General features: G+C 42.0%; 1 protein-coding gene across 1 annotated transcript in view; it reads left to right on the top strand.

Annotated features, from left to right (window-relative positions):
* The first annotated feature begins 996 nt into the window (after window positions 1-996).
* The window catches only part of LOC139420789 (Rap guanine nucleotide exchange factor (GEF) 6), a 132,567-nt gene continuing 115,885 nt past the window's right edge, over window positions 997-17,678 (top strand). Inside the window, exon 1 of the mRNA XM_071171056.1 lies at window positions 997-1,351. Coding sequence (XP_071027157.1) covers window positions 1,277-1,351 — 75 coding nt within the window. The 5' untranslated portion in view covers window positions 997-1,276. The remainder of the gene's footprint in view (window positions 1,352-17,678) is intronic.

Below are 17,678 nucleotides of genomic sequence, written 5' to 3'. Positions count from 1 at the left end.
GCTAAACTAGCTTGCTGAATTTGCTAGCTAAGTATGTGAAACTGAAAGTGAAAAATAATGATGAAATCCCTCTCTATCTCTCTCTTGTTTCTCCTTCCTTTTGGAAGAAATTAATTTGTTCAAAGCGGTTCAACTATGCTTTTTCTTTCTCTTTGAGTTAACTACTCACCACATTTTATGCACTACAGTGGCAGCTTGTTGTAGCTTATACTTTCAGTACTAGATTCATTCTCTGATTGTTTGATTCAGTGTACAATATGTCAGTTCATGCTGCAAGAGCGCTGCTAGGTTGGAGGACGTCCTCCAGAAGTTGTCATAATTACTGTGTAAGTCTATGGGAGGGGGTGAGAACAATGAGCCTCTTCAGTTTCGTTTGGAAGTCAATGTACCCAGAGGAGGATGGAAGCTTGCTGTCCTCTGGCTACACCATGGGGCTACCCTACAGAGTGCTGTTGAGGCTACTGTAGACCTTCATTGCAAAATTGTGTGTTTTAATCAATTATTAGGTGACGCGATTATATTTAGTATACTTTTATCTAAAAAGGATAACTTTTTAAATGGTCTGTTTTAAAAAAAATATGAAATTCACTTTGGAGGATGGTCCTCTCCTTCCTACTCTGAGGATCCTCAACTGATAGATTCTACAGACCCTACTGAGTACTCCATACCCCACTTTTATATTGGCACAAATAATAGTTTTTTCACTATAAACCCTATATTGTCAACATACCAGTCTGAACATTGTATTTGTCAACAGTGGTCTTAAAATAATGTTTTAAAAACACATTTCAAAATAAATTCCTTCTTGCATTTCATTGTAAGTACAATACAAAATTGATTAACATGTAGTACCTTTTGAATGAGTTATACTCTTTGCAATGTTTTGAAATGCGGGCTTTTATTTCGAAGGTGCATTACCATAGGAAAGTGACATCACCGTTAGTGCTGCTAGCAGAATAGTAGTGTCAGCAGTCAATTCTTCCCAAATGAAGAATTGATCAGAGGGAGGCAACTTTCTAACTGGATGCTAAATATGCACATCGTTCTTCACTAGTATTTTCACATATCCATTTTTGTATTATGTACTTTCGGTCAATTTGATGTGAACCAGTTGCGTTATTGAGGTTAGTTTTGTTCTCATTTTAACAAGGACTTTTCCCTCCATGCTCGGGCGAAGAAACGGGATAGCAACGGGATGGGTGAATAGCGGCATCGGCCTAAAGTGAGATGGGATCATTGCATTGATTTCTTGGGGATTTGTTTCTGGTGTGAAGTTATGACAATGACTGGATCGATGGAAACTTCTTTCAAACAAGCTTTAAAGAAACCTCCATCACAAAGGACAACAGAGGTACGCAAGCTAACGTTAGCTATGTGTTCTTGGTTTGAATTTCTCAAGTCAAAAAGTTAGCTAGCTAGCTGGAATAATTATCTCGCTAGCTAGCATTCTAACGCACTAGTTGACGAGGAGCAATGTTTTATCCATTCACCCAGCCAGTCACTCAGTTGTTTTTTATTTCCAGGAAAGTGAGAATGAACCACCTTGGTGTATGTGTTATATATATATATATATACACACACACACTGAAGTTACTCTAGCTAGCTATCCAACCAGAGAGCGAATTTGCTAACTACTGCAATGGAAAGTGAGTTGTCAATCTTATTTAGATGACGTCATGAATGTCATTCAGTACGGTTTCCCTTTTAAATTTTGTGAAAAGTTGCAGTTTTGAGATTAAACGATTATGCAATTGTTGTCCTATTCTACTGTGGGGGCCTCCGGTCATATGTTCAATAGTATCTCTCTCTGGCTACCAGTTTGATTACTGGTAAGAGTTTTGTGGGATTGTCCATCATCACAAGGGATCTATCATCTGAAGATATTAAGTTTATAAAAGGCAACTGTACCCCCCCCCCCCCCCCCACACAATCATCCTTTATCAACAGTAGCCTTTATATGATCTACCCATTTGATTGACTATTTCCAAGTTCTCTGACCTCTGAATGTGCTTGTTTGCTTCTACTTTTAGAATACTTTCATATTCCATGATTCATTCCTTCCCCTGTCATCCCACAGAGATGCAGAAGTTATTTATCTAAACCTCAGCTTAAATTAAGTTTTAGTCATGGCTCTTCCCTGACAATCCAAACCTCAGCCCAGTTTAGTTGGCATTGCGTTTGCCATAAGGCAATTCCACAGTAACTGAGTGAAAATGTTACTATAACAGATGTACTTGAAATACATTTTCAGATGCGCAGTTTTATAACAGAATGACTGTTTGTTTAACTCTGCAGTCTTTGGTTTTTGTTTCACATACTTTTTTAAAGTGTAAAAATCTGAGTCTCAGCATCACTCTGTTACTGTGGAATTGCCATACTATTTCCCCAAATAGCCCACTCTGTTAAGCTGCAGAACATTTAGAATTGCAAGCACTTTTCAAGGCACAATTGGCTAAATCCTACCAACAACCTAGTTCAAAAGCCAATTTCTTTCACTGATCCACTGCTTTTTTCACTCAATGAACAGAAAGCCCTCTTTGCACCTTTTTTGAGAGAGGGTGAGTGCATAATACAAAGTGACAACACACTCTACGCAACATGTTCTGGTCCTCAAACATAAACAGACAGCTTGGGTAAAATTGCTATTGAGGAAGGTAAGTTTGTCAGGTGAGTGATACGAATGAAAATGTGGTCTTGGTGCTTATCTTGGAGGCAGACATAGGCATTGCATGCGTTGTTCTCAGATGTAGGGCTTTATTAGTGACTTTTATGCTGCAGGTATGGGTTGCATCCAGAATGGTGCCCTTTTCCCTACATATTACATTACTAAACTACTGATCAAAAGTATTGCGCTATGGAACAGGGTGCCATTTGCGATGCACAATGATGTCCGTGTCCTGAGTTTCCTGTTAATCTCATCCTGCTCTATCCACTAAGAGGCTGTGCGAGTAAAGGTGCCCACTACTGTATGATTTACTGTAGGGTTGTTACGATATCAGTACCGCGCTACTCTGAAGAATTGTGGCAAGGAAACAAAACAGAAAGCGGATATAATTTATTTTGAACATTTGTATTGGTACAAGACAAGCACATATTTCCAGCCTGTAATGGCTGTGTTGTGTGAAGGCTGCCTGCATGTAAAGCAGCATTCCATGCATGACTCAGGGCGTGAATAGGCATATTCCCTCAGAGCCAGTACTGAAAGTGAAAGCAGACGCTGCAGGGCCACTCTGAAGTAGGCAGGCTACATTAGTCACAAAGGTCAACGTTTCACTGTGGTGAAGCAATGGGAATTCCAGTTGAATTCCTGAAAACAACACACCCTGAAAGTAAATTGTAGACGCTTTAAGGTTTTGTTATTTTATTCGGAACAAAAATGTAAACGCAACAATTTCAATAAACGCAACATGCAACAATTTCATCACTGAGTTTACAGTTCATATAGGAAATCAGTCAATATAAAATAAATTCATTAGATCTTAATCTATGGATTTCACATCACTGGGCAGGGGCGCAGCTATGAGTGGGCCTGGGAGGACATATGCCCACCCACTGGGAGCCAGCTCCAGCCAATCAGAATTAGTTTTTCCCAACAAAAAGGCTTTTATTGCAGATACAAATACTCCTCAGTTTCATCAGCTGTCCGGGTGGCTGGTCTCAGATGATCCCGCAGGTGAATAAGCCGGATGCGGAGGTCCTGGGCTGGCGTGGTTACAAGTGGTCTGTGGTTGTGAGGCCGGTTGGACGTACTGCCAAATTATTTAAAATGACGTTGGAGCCGGTTAATGGTAGAGAAATTAACATTTTATTCTCTGGCAACTGCTCTGGTGGACATTCCTGCAGTCAGCAAGCCAATTGCACGCTCCTTTTAAACATTCTAGACATTGTGGCATTGTGTTGTGTGACACAACTGTACATTTTAGAGTGGCCTTTTATTGTCCTCAGCTCAAGGTGCACCGGTGTAATGAATGATCATGCTGTTTATTGAGCTTCTTGATATGCCACACCTGTCAGGTGGATGGATTATCTTGGCAAAGGAGAAATGCTCACTAACAGATGTTGAACAAATGAGTTTACATATTTGAGAGAAATAAGCTTTTTGTGGGGTATTTTATTTCAGCCCATGAAACATGGGACCAACACTTTAAATGTTGCGTTCTATATTTTTGTTCAGTATACACTCAGAGCATGTGTACAAACAATTTTCACAGCATGAAAGTTTTTTTTAAAGACTGTCATTTTGATGTTTGTCTCTTATTGTTCTTATCCCTCTATACGGGCTACCAGAGAAGTAGACTACAAGCTCTTGCTTTTAAAACTTTCGCCATGGTAGTCTTATTAAAGTGTATTTATTACTTTGCAAAACTTGTCTGGAATCCCTGTCTGTCAGTTTGACTCCCCTCTGTGTGAGTTATAGAAAAGGAAAGTGGGCCTTGTAACGCCTCTATCCCACCGACAGAGTCATTGCTTTTTTGGTACACCAGAAGTACACTGATTTCCAATGGAATGCTGCGTTTGTCTTGCAGCGTTGCAGTGCATTCTGTGTTCTTTTTGGTGCGTAGGTTAGATATATCCAACGTATGCGTCAAATTGTATGTGCAGACTTGACAGAAGTGGTAGCAGAAGGTGAATGCTGAACTTCTTTTGCACACATATCCAGTAAAAATGGTGGATTACGTAACGACAAGTTTGACTGCAGAGTTTGGTACGTGGAATTTATGCAATGACGCTGTCGGTCTGATCGAGGCGCGACTCCTCTCCTATTCTTTCTAGGCAGCTCAAATATGTAGGTCACAAACATCCTGCGTACAGCCGTTTGAGACTTAATTTAGCACAATAACATTCCACTCAATAGCCTTGCACAGGTACACTAGAGAAGGACCTGGAAAATGTGAAGTTTATTTGAGTATCTTTGGACATAAGTCTACATTGGGCTTTGTCCGTTCTTTTTTCTTTTGCATTGTGTTCCCTTTAAGAAGTTAGGCTGTATAAAAAAGCTGGTGATAGGGCTCCCGAGTGGCGCAGCAATCTGAGGCACTGCATCTCAGTGCAAGAGGCGTCACTACAGACCCTATATATATATATATATATATATATATATATATATATATATATATATATATAGCAGTGTTCTGCTCCAAATTGTCCAGATCTCAAATAAATACACACACAAATATATATATATTTGTGTGTGCGTGTATTTATTTGAGATCTGGACAATTTGGAGCAGAACACTGCTCATGCAGCAAGTCTAAACAACCACAGTTTCCTGAGCTGATGAGCCATGCTGCCTTTATTTCCCTTCAATTAATATATTGGCACTTATATTTGAGGTGAATTTGTTGTTTAGGGTTGAATTCTATGTACTGTCATTGGTCTTAAGGCAGTACCATTTTGTCAATGTTGAGACCCCCCCTTTAATGGTACTATGGAAAAGATGAGTCACTCAGTACAACACAATACCTTATTGCAGTGAGTCCCACATTTCCTCTCGGTCTGGTCCTTCTCTAAACAATGCTCTGGAAGTGGAACATCTGTTTCTTGGTTTAATTGCAAGGCTATGCACCCGCCCCCTCTCACACATTATTGTGTCATCACTAGAAGCCCATTTTCGGACATAAATATAGGCAAGACACAATATTTTTTGTGGCATTGCTTTAAAACACTGTTAAAATACCTTACAAGTGGCAATTTTTACAACTTGACGCACACATCCACAGAATGTGCGCCAATTCTGAACATTGACTCTACTGGCAGTCCGCCTCAGAGCACTAACATGAAAGAATGAAGCCGGACCTGAACTGACTCTTTAAAGCCCTAACTTAGCTGACAAGAATGCAACGTGCACACCTCTTGCATGCCGGGAATATGAGCTGGTTCTGTCAAGTGCCCACCCCTCAGGCTGTTCACTCATTGTGATGGAAGTTATCAGTCCTGGATCTGCTGGTGACTAAGTAAGGCAGCGCTATCAGTGTCTACTGGTTTTCATGTCTATGGGTTAGCCCAAAGGAGAACAACTGCCCCCTCTCATTGAAGCCACAGAAGTTCAAGGCCGACCACGGTACTTCTGGCATTGTTTGCAGGAAACAGGATCCCCCATTATAGTTGATGGGAAAATGGGATTCTTCATGTAAAAAAAAAAAAAAAAAAACGTTTAGAAGACAATCATGGTACCAATAATTGCTTCTATTACAGCAGATGAACAGTACATCCAGAAAGTATTCAGACCCCTTTACCTTTTCCACATTTTGTTACGTTACAGCCTTATTCTAAAAGGGATTCAATCGTTTTTTCACCTCATCTATCTACACACAATAGCCTAAAACTGAAATATTACATTTACATAAGTACAGACCCTTTACTCAGTACTTTGTTGAAGCACCTTTGGCAGTGACTACAGCATTGAGTCTTCTTGGTTTTGACGCAACAAGCTTGGCACACCTGTATTTGGAGTTTCTCTCATTCTTCTCTGCAGATCCTCTCAAGCTCTGTCAGGTTGGATGGGGAGCTTCTCTGCACAGCTTTTTTTAGGTCTCCAGAGATGTTCGAACGGGTTCAAGTCCGGGCTCTGGCTGGGCCAATCAAGGACATTTAGAGACTTTTACTGAAGCCACTCCTGTGTTGTCTTGCCTGTGTGTTTAGGGTCGTTGTCCTGTTGGAAAGGGAACCTTCGCTCCACTATTCTCTACAGACAGTTCCTTTGACCTCCATGACTTGGTTTTTGCTCTGACATGCGCTGTCAACTGTGGGACCTTTATATAGACAGCTGTGTGCCTTTCTAAATCCTGTCCAACCAGTTGAATTTATCACAAGTAGACTCCAATCAAGTTGTTGAAACATCTCAAGGATGATCAATGGAAACAGGATAGCCCCGAGCTCAATTTTGAGTCTCATAGCAAAGGGTTTGAATACTTCTATAAATACGGTATTTTGGGCCTCCCAAGTGGCGCAGGGGTCTAAGGCACTGCATCACAGTGCTAGCTGTGCCACTAGAGATTCTGGGTTCGAGCCCAGGCTCTATCGCAGCTGGCCGCGACCAGGAGGCCCATGGGGCGGCGCACAATTGGCCTAGCGTCGTCCGCGGTAGGGAGGGTTTGGCCAGCTGGAATATCCTTATTTCATCGCGCACTAGCGACTCCTGTGGCGGGCCGGGCGCAGTGCACGCTGACACGGTCGCCATGTGTACGGTGTTTCCTCTGGCTTCCTGGTTGGATGGTGTCAAGAAGCAGTGCAACTTGCTTGGGTTGTGTTTCGGAGGACGCATGGCTCTCGACCTTCACCTCTCCCGAGTCCGTACAGGAGTTGCAGCGATGAGACAAGACTGTAACTACTACCAATTGGATACCATGAAATTGGGGTGAAAAAAAACTGTATTTCAGGTTTTTTATTTTTTAATAAAAGAGCAAACATTTCTAAATTGTTTTCAATTTGTCATAATGAGGTATTGTGTATAGATTGGTGAAGGGGTCTGAGTACTTTACAAATGCACTATGTCCTTGAACCAATTAAAAAGAAATCACACACAGAAAAGGTTATAAGGATACATTATAGCACCGATTAGTATGGCTGCTGTTTTACGGGCTCCTAACCAATCATGCTGTTCTGTGTGTTTTCGTGTTCGTTATTTTTATTTTTTTGTACATAATGTTTCTGATATGTCTCTTATGACTGCAAATAATTTCTGGATATCAGAACAGCGATTACTCACCTCGGACTGGAAGAAGATTTTTTTTCTTTAACGAATCAGAGGGCAAAAAATGCACGGCTCCTCCCAGATGAGGCCCAAATCCTGTCATTTGCATGAAGGGGAGGTACCGATACAGGTGTGCAGATTCAGGTGCTTGGTGAGAATTCAACAGCGAGTGGATAATCCACCTTTGCATGTTCACCAGTAGGACAGATGATTATCACTGGAGAATAAACTGGATGAGCTCCGTTCGAGACTATCCTTCCAACGGGACATTTAATGACTGTAATGTCTTATGTTTCACCGAGTGGTGGCTGATCGAGGACATGGATAATATACAGTTGGCTGGGTTTCTCGTGCATCGGCAAGACAAAACAGCAACCTCTGGTAAGACGAGGGGTGGTGGTCTGTCTATTTGTCAACAACAGCAGTCCACGATCTCTAATATTTAAGGAAGTCTTGAGATTTTGCTCGCCTGAGGTAGTTTTCATCTATATTTTTCGTAGCTGTCTATTTACCACCACAAACCGAATCATGCTCTTAGACCGCATTCATTCAACGAGCTATATAAGGCCATAAGCAAATGAGAATGCTCACCCAGAAGCAGTGCTTCAAGTAGCTGGGGACTTGAATGCAGAAAAACTGAAATCGGTTTTACCTAATTCCTATCAGCATATCATGTGTTCATAGAGATGTGTACAAAGCTCTCCCTCACCCTTCATTTGGATAATCTGAACATAATTCTATCCTCCTGATTCCTGCTTACAAGCAATAACTCAAGCAGTAAGTGCCCAGTGATGCTAGCCTACCAGACAAGCTAAATGCCTTCTATGCTCACTTTGAGGCAAGCAACACTGAACCATGCATGAGAGCACCAGCTGTACTGGATGACTGTGATTGTGCTCTCCGTGGACGATGTGCATAAGACCTTTTAAACAGGTCTACATTCACAAGGCCGCAGGGCCAGACAGATTACCAGGACGCGTACTCTGAGCATGTGCTGACCAACTGACAAGTGTCTTCACTGACATTTTTAAATTCTCCCTGACCAAGTGTGTAATACCTACATGTTTCAAGCAGACCACCATAGTCCCTTTGCCCAAGGAAATGAAGGTAACCTGCCTAAATGACTACTGCTTGTAGCACTCACGTCTGTAGCCATGAAGTCCTTTGAAAGGCTGGTCATGGCTCACGTCAACACCATCATCCAAGAAACCCTAGACATACTACAATTTGCATACCGCCCCAACAGATCCATAGAGGACACAATCTCCATTGCGCTCCACAGTGCCTTTTCCCACCTGGACAAAGGAACACGTGAGAATGCTGTTAGTTGACTACAGCTCAGCTTTCAACACCATAGTGCCCTCACTAAGCTACGGACCCTGGGACTAAACACCTCCCTCTGCAACTGGATCCTGGACTTCCTGACGGGTCGCCTCCAGGTGGTAAGGGTTGGCAACATGCACCTGCCACGCTGATCCTCAACATGGTGGCCCCTCAGGGTTGCGTGCTTATTTATTTGGTCTATATAGTATTATTTATCATTTGACCAAGTGACAACCTTATGTGTTGTGCAAGAAGTTGGGCTATTGTATTAGTAGCGAGCTATATTGCTGTAAATGTATTGGTCCACATTCTAGCCCGTGTCCATCACTGATACATGCAGTAGTTGCTTTTTTTGGCTCCCTACAAAAAGCTTTAGGGCCAACTGTTATATTTTTGTCTAGTAGCCAGCTAGTGGGGATATTGGCTATGACCATAGGCATTGTAGAACAACCGAGCTACAATGTATAACCTCAACATCTCCCTCCTGTACTGCATCCTGCATGTTGGATAGGAAGAAGCCAAAGCTCAGTCTCGCCTCAGTGTTTTTAAATTTTTTTTTACCCTCACTAGACCAGGGTCTATTCATTACAGAAACCGTTTACCATTTTAAGAACCAAACAGAAGCAAATGGAGAAACTAAAATGGTGAGGGACCTATCTGAATTTGTCCAATAGAACCTCTTGTTTGTGTTTTCCGTTTGGAGTAAACAGTTTTGCAACAGACGATACGTTTTGGAACAAAATCGGCATAATGATCACACCCCTGCTTGCATCTGACACTGAATAGTTTTTTTCTGATGGTTCTCCCTTGCTTTGCTGTATGTGTAGACATTTCTGCAACTTGGAAAATATGACATGGGAGATGCTTCCTCTGTAGAGGTTGGCCCCTGGATGCATTTCTGACGCCGGTTGCAATGTCAGTGATGTCACCAAGCATGACACATCTGTCCACGATTTGTGACACAGGCATGCAGCCAGCTCTTCTTCTCATCAGGTGAACCACTACTGACGTGGTCAGGAATTAAACAGTCTGGGTCATCTGTTGAGACAAATTGAAAAAAAAAGTGTAACGACAATGATAAATACATATGTCTATGCGATAGACATGACAAAAGAGCTATGATGTTTCAACAACATTAAATGTGTGATATGCAGAAATCGCTCCAGCATTTCCTGGTTGCTAAAATTTGAATAGTTCGCCTGATTTCAGTTTATGACAAAACAAGCAATGTATAGTGTAGAACAGGGGTTCCCAAACTTTCACTTGGGAGCCCCCCCTTCCAGCATTGGGGAACATTTGGGCACAAGTACTGTTCATGAGAGAATTTTGCAGGTTTTAAAGTTTATTTCATAAGATTCTACAGACTTTGTCATGGGGTGCTATTCTATATGTTTTGCCATTTCTAATGGGTATTCATGTGATATTTGAGTGACAAATCTTTTGCCTTAAAACCTAAATAAATTTTAAAAAACACCACCAAGGAAATCTAGAGCTCTGTCTGATTGACCATCTGGTTATTGGTCACCTCACCCTTTCCCCCGATTGCTCATTTTTGCCGGGTGACCAGCTCTAGGAAGAGTCATGGTGGTTTCCAATCTTCTTCCATTTAAGAATGATGGAGGCCACTGTGTTCTTGCTGACCTTCAATGCTGCAGAAATGTTTTGGTACCCTTCCCCAGATCTGTGCCTCTGATACATTCCTGTGGGTGCTGCCAAGTGGGTGGGCCTATACCCTTCCAGGCCCACCCATGGCTGTACACTTGTCCAGTCATGTGAAATCCATAGATTAGGGCCTAATTAATTTATTTCAATTGACTGATTTCCTTATATGAACTGTGAAATCTTTGAAATTGTTGCGTTTGTTTTTGCTCAGTATAGTTTGTTTGCCCTTGTTTAGTTAAGAAATATGAACAATTCCGACTTCATGGGGCCTTGTGTTCTAACCGTCACCCTAGGCCAATTATCATGTTAGTAGTAACAATGTGTCAAGATCACAATTCCAGAATTCTGAGCGCTTGAACTTCTGCACAGAGAATGTATTGCTTGGGACTTTGATCAAAAGAGTAAGCAGCAAGCGATAGAGGCACTCGAAGTACAACATGTTGTTCTGCGTCTTCCTTCCCAGTGCACCAAATGCTGTTATGTCCCCTTGATAAGATGCCATTCCCCCAGGGCTACCGACATGTTTGTGGTAACAAGTGACACTGTTGTCACCATCACGGGAGCCATGTTCTGTCAACATACCATCTTATTTCCCATGCAAATGTATTGAAACCGGAGGATGTGGTTGAGGGCTCTTCTTTAAATTTGGGCTAATCCCTATTGTGACGTCCCTTTTTATAATATCACTGGAGTTTATTAGGGCGGCAGGTAGCCTAGCCGTTAAGAGCGTTGGGCCAGTAACTGAAAGCTCACTGGTTTGAATTCCCGAGCCGGCAAGGCAGTTAACCACCAAACAACTCCTCCCCGGATGCCGTTGACGTCGATTTTTAAGGCAGTCCCCCGCACCTCTCTGATTCAGAGGGGTTGGGTTAAATGTGGAAGACTCATATCAGTTGAATGCATTCAGTTGTGCAACTGACTAGGTATCTCCCGTTCCCTGTTTAAAAAGTGTCATTTTCTGTGTATTTAATATCCACCAGCCACACAGTTGTCTGGATAAATGTTATTGTACTTGACTAAATGTCTTAACAGAAGCGGATTTGTCTTCAAGTGAAACACCTAGCTAGGCCTTGCAGGCAGCCGGACTCAAACAAGTGAAACACCTAGCTAGGCCTTGCAGGCAGCCTGTGGACTCAAACAAGTGAAAGCATGTAGGCCACAGCCTCACAGAACCTGCAGTTTGCCTCCGTCACTGATCTATGTAGCTAGCTGTGTTCATACCCCTTGACATATTACACATTTTGTTGTGTTACAGCCTGAATTTGAACCTTTTTTTTCTTAAATTGTTTTTTCTCTCTCACCAATCTACACACAATACCCCATAATGACGGGGGGTATATAATCACAATACCTCAGACATATATAATTTACGTGAGTATTCACGCCCCCTGAGTCAATACATGTTAGAATCACCTCTGCCAGTGATTACAGCTATGAGTGAGTCTTCCTGCGTACTTCTCTAAGACCATTGCACACCTGGACTACAATATTTGCACATTATTCTTTACCATATTATTCAAGCTCTGTCAAGTTGGTTGTTGATCATTGCTCGACAGCCATTTTCTTGGCATAGATTTTCAAGCCGATTTTTAAGTCAAAACTGTAACTAGGCCACGCAGGAACATTTTAATGTTGTCTTGGGAAGCTACTCCAGTGTATATTTGTCCTTGTGTTTTAGGTCATTGTCCTTCTCAACCAGGTTTTCCTGTAGGATTTTTCCTGTGCTTAGCTCTATTCCTCTTCTTTTTATCCTAAAAAACTCCCTAGTCCTTGCCGATATCAAGCATACCCATAACATGATGCAGCCACCACCATTCTTGAAAATGTCAGTGGTACTCAGTGATGTGTTGGATTTGCCCCAAACATAACGCTTTATATTCAGTACATTTATTTGCCACATTTTTGGGCAGTTTTACTTTAGTGTCTTGTTGCAAACAGGATGAATTTAAAAAATATATTTTTATTCTGTACAGGCTTCCTTCTTTTCACTCTGTCATTTAGGTTAGTATTGTGGAGTAACTACAATGTTGTTGACCCGTTCTCATTTTTCCTCCTATCACAGCCATTATACTCTGTAACTGTTTTAAGTTACACCATTGGCTTCCTGTGGTTTCCTTCCTCTCCGGGAAGGATGCCTGTATCTTTGTAGTGACTGGGTGTATTGATAGACCATCCAAAGTGTAATTAATAACATCACCATGTTCAAAGAGATATTCAATGTCTCTTTTTTATTTATTTTTTTTATAAAAAAAAAAAAAATTACCATCCCAATAAGTGCCCTTCATTGCAAAGCATTGGAAAACCTCCCTGGTCTTTGTGGTTGAATCTGTGTCAGAAATCCACTGCTCGACTGAGGGACCTTACAGATAATTGCATATGTGGTGCTCAGAGATGAGGTAGTCATTCAAAATTCATTTTTATTGCGCACAGAGTGAGTCCATGCAATTTATTATGTGATTTGTTAAGCTCATTTTTACTCCTGAACTTACTTTGGCTTGCCATAACGAAAGGGGTTGAATACTTATTGACTCAACACCTTTCAGCCATTTCATTTTGTATTCATTTGTAAACATTTCAAAGAACTTAATTCCACTTTGACATTTTGGTACTTTGTCTAGGCCAGTGACGCAACATCTGAATGTAAGCCATTTTAAATGCGTACTCTAACATAACAAAATGTGGAAAAAGTCAAGGGGTGTGAGTACTTTGAAGACACTGTAAGCCCAGCCGCCCACCCTCAAACACTTATTTTCGGGCTGGCCTCACCAAAGTGAGCTCAGCACTTCTGCTCTCTCTCTCACTTCTGCTTTTTTTGGGGAGTTGAACCACTTTTTTGCTACTCCCACAAGGTGTCTTCCAGGCTTATGGATCGAGAGAAAACGACCGTAGCCCTTGGATTATGACTTGGAGTTAGGTCCTTTGCTCAAGTTTGACATCCTAAGTTGCTGTCATAACTTTGCTGTTCTCTTCAGCCCTCGTCGTGTCTGAAATGTCAATCTCTGCGAATTAGTTAAGATTACATAATGGCAAAACATTTTCCAACGTCAGGATTTGTGTTTTCCAGTCAAGCTTTTTGGCTGTCTTGTCTGGCACAGGGGCTGGTGGATAGATGACAGCTGTACGCTAGTGTGGTGGTGGTACAGTAGCACTCTACCTTTTTTCCATGATGCCCCATTACTACCCTGGGCTTTCTATAAACTTCTTGTTTTTTTCCCCCACAGGCTTTTAAGGATTTCACTAAAGACCCACTTTTTTATTTTTTTATTCCGTAAGGGATCAACCTCGTTGAAAGTATCGACTTTGGGGGCCAAGGAACCTGACTGCCCCCTTCTAAAAACGCCATACTGCAGGGCTGGAAAAAGTACCCAATTGTCATACTTGAGTAAAGTGAAGATGTGTTATTTGAAACTGACTCAAGTGAAAGTCACCCAGTAAAATACTACTTGAGTAAAAGTATTTGCTTTTAAATATACTTAAGTATCAAAAGTAAAAGTATAAATAATTTTAAATTACTTCTATTAGGCAATCCAAACGGCAAAATAGTATTTAAAAAAAAAAGTGTATTTGTATTTTTTACATTTACGGATAGTCGAGGGCACACTCCCAACACTCAGACATAATTTACAAATGAAGCATTTGTGTTTAGTGAGTCTGCCAGATCACTCGGTATGGATGACCCGGGATGTTCTCTTTTAATTGTGTGAATTGGACAATTTTCATGTCCTGCTAAGCATTCAGAATGTACTTTTGGGTGTCAAGGAAAATGTAAAAAGTAGATTATTTTCTTTAGGAATGTAGTAATCCAAAAGTTGTCAATTATGTACAGTACAGATACTACTTAAGTATTTTTACTTAATTGAGTATTTTATACCACTGCATAAAGGCTAAGTACCATTTGATTAGTTTGAAGCTGTCATGGCGAAATGTAAGCGCTCTCCTGAAAGCCATGCATGATTCTGACTCTTTTATAAAAAAATAAATAATATTTAACTAGGCAAGTCAGTTAAGAACAAATTCTTATTTTACAATGACGGCCAAACCCGGACGACGCTGGGCCAATTGTGCGCCGCCCTATGGGACTCCCAATCACGGACCGGTTGTGATACAGCCTGGAATCAAAACAGGGTCTGCAGTGACTCCTCTAGCACTGAGAGGCAGTACCTTAGACCGCTGCGCCACTCGGGACTCCTTGATAAAATGCTAACAGGAGAGAGGATTTACCCGAGCACTTTGCTGCTTTCTGATTTTATTCTGCTTAAGACCGTTGGTCATATCTGACCTTACAGGCCTGCATGTCAAACCGCTAATGGAAACAAAAAACAAAAAATTCTCTCACAGAAGTTAAGCCTTAATGTCAAGTAAGGAGATTTGTAGCATAGTGCCGCTATATCCTCCTTGGTTTTAGAGTCTTGATCTGAAATGCTTAAATGCCTGAATGGGTGCGTAGATCTCTTCAGTTGGCCCTACAATACAGTGAAGCGGTCACATGTTGCCTCCGAGTCCACAGGCCTCTAATTCACTGCCTTAGCCTACGCTCGTTTCTGCCTGGGCGTTCTCCAAGCCTCAAATAATGTGTGTATTATCAAATGAGGTATAAAGAGTCTGCTGTTTTCCCGTCATGTTTTAAGATACCGGGGTGAATTGCAGTGAATGTGTGAAGTCTTCAGATGTGTTATTCTTTTACTGTTGATAGAAGTCTATGGAAATGTCCAGGAGGATGTTTATTCTGCAACCTGAATGGCTGTGCTGTGGTGTTTTGTACAATGCCCTCCTCTGTAAGGTCTACATACTGTACATTTTTATGTAGGCTTGAAAGACCATTTGAACTCTAGTCTACATACAGGACTGTGCTTCTGTAGAGAGAAAGAGCTTACTTGTGTAATTATTGCACAGGGTCACCTGAGGAGCAGGCAGCCTATGTGCCAGAAGGTGGCAGCAACACTGTACCTGCATGTCACTTTGTTCTACACATATAAACAAAAGGACATTGCTTACATTTGCTGTTCAATTACATGATCCCACTTGCAAGACTGCTGCTGTCCTTTTGCAGCTTCTAGTGTTTTATGTTTAGGCCCACTTTGACTGATAGATATAATGAAATAGGCAATCCTAATATTTTACGGCATCATTTTTGTCAAGCATATAGGCCTATGTGAAATGAAGAACATTATTTTGTTGTCATTGTACATTTGATTTAGTGTAAACTGACATGTTGGAAGATGGTATGTTTTGACAGTTCAGACGATCGTATGTACAGTTTAAGTGATACGCCCTTCTGTAGTTAGCTGGTGATGTGTTTTAATGGATGGTTCAACACTGTGATGATGTCACATGTCACAGATGGGGTCAGGCCACTTTGTGAACCTCTAGGGAGACGATCGGTCAAAGGTCATTCTAGAGTGCTTCTTACCCCCCCCCCCCCCCCGACACCAACACAGTTAAAGTCAAAGAAGCAGGGTGGTTGTGAATTGCATTTAAATAGCCTACAGAATTTGTCTATTTCATGAATTTATTTAGATTAGGCTAATTGAAACATAATTAACCCCCTCACCCTGCAAAGCAGCCGTGTCAGTACAGGAGAGCCGGACTTTGACTGTGATTGAGTTACAGCACTCCATGGGAGAGACAGACAATTTTATTGAAAAGGTTCACGCTGGTGATTCTGACATCCTGTCTGGGGCTATTGATGATCAGTTTCAGTCTGATCAATGATTGAAGGGGAGCAGTGTTGTTTTCTGTTGCCATGAGGAGGTGGGATGGACTCTGGAAAGGAGGCCAGTTGTAGACCTAAGCCTATAGACATCAGTGTTTTAAATTTAGGCGACCATTGGCCTGGCCTTGCCCCCCCCCCCCCCAGCGAGAGGAAGCTCCAAGCGGCGCCTGCATATTGAGTGGACCCCTACCCCTGCCCCAGGTCATGTGGGACACATTGACTGTAGGGGACAGGGGTCTGTCTGGCATGACCTGAACACACTACTGGCCTCAGTCACCTCTGGGTCTTGGCCTGGCCGGCCCCATACTGCACTCACTGGTTGTGTTCCAAATGGCACCCCATTCCCTATGTAGTGCACTACTTTTGACCAGATCCCTATGGGCCCTGTTAAAAAGTAGTTTCTTACATAGGGAATAGGGTCCAATTTGGAACTCAACCGCTGCGCTCACCCGGCCAACTCCTCTGGCCTCAGAAAGAATAGTGCTTGCCACAGCAGAAGCTGCTCTCGCGAACCCAGTTAGCTCTGAGGGAAAGTCGATACGGTTTTAGTAGCTCGAAGACGTCGGTGTGCAGTATGCTGCTGCCAGTGTTTTCAAGAATTGTAGTTTTCTTCCTAGCTATAAGTGGGGCAGGCCTAGGGCTATTTCATGCAGACAGTGCTGCGAATGAATTGTACCGTGGTGTGCGTTTTCAGGTCGTCATTTGGCATCTTCTCCCTATCCAATTCAGTGGTGCTTGTGTTTTAAAGCCGATGGATGAAGAGGTCTACTTTTCAACATGAGGTAATATAGTCTATAAAAATACAGGCTTGCCTGTAAGTCACTGATCATAAGGTTATAGGAGGAAGACCGGGAACCCCTCCTAGCAGTTTCCTTGAACAAGACCCTCATAAGGAACACAGATCTTACTAGATAATTTAGGCCAGGGGTTTTTCACTGGTCGGGTCACATGGTCAGGAAATAGGCCTAGCCCAACTTCTAAAGAATAGCCAAGTACAGCCCTGTCCGGAAGAAGTATTTTTCTATCCAGACTATGACTGAGTTGATGACAGACTTGTGTCCAGACTACTCCATGTACAGACTATCAGGAGGAGGGTGGGGCTCAGTCACACTGTAGGTCAGGGGTCGGTAACAGGCCAAAACCGGCCCGCAACTTTATTATTTTTTACCCACCAGTTTTTAGTAAAAAAAAAACACTACCAGTCAAAAGTTTGGACACACCTACTCATTCAAGGGTTTTTCTTATATTTGTGATTCTTCAAAGTAGCCACTCTTTTCCTTGATGCAC

This window comes from Oncorhynchus clarkii, chromosome 12, assembly GCF_045791955.1.
Source record: "Oncorhynchus clarkii lewisi isolate Uvic-CL-2024 chromosome 12, UVic_Ocla_1.0, whole genome shotgun sequence".
Taxonomy (NCBI): domain Eukaryota; kingdom Metazoa; phylum Chordata; class Actinopteri; order Salmoniformes; family Salmonidae; genus Oncorhynchus; species Oncorhynchus clarkii.
The sequence above is the reverse complement of the archived record's forward strand: the minus strand, read 5'-3'. Positions and strand labels throughout refer to the sequence as shown.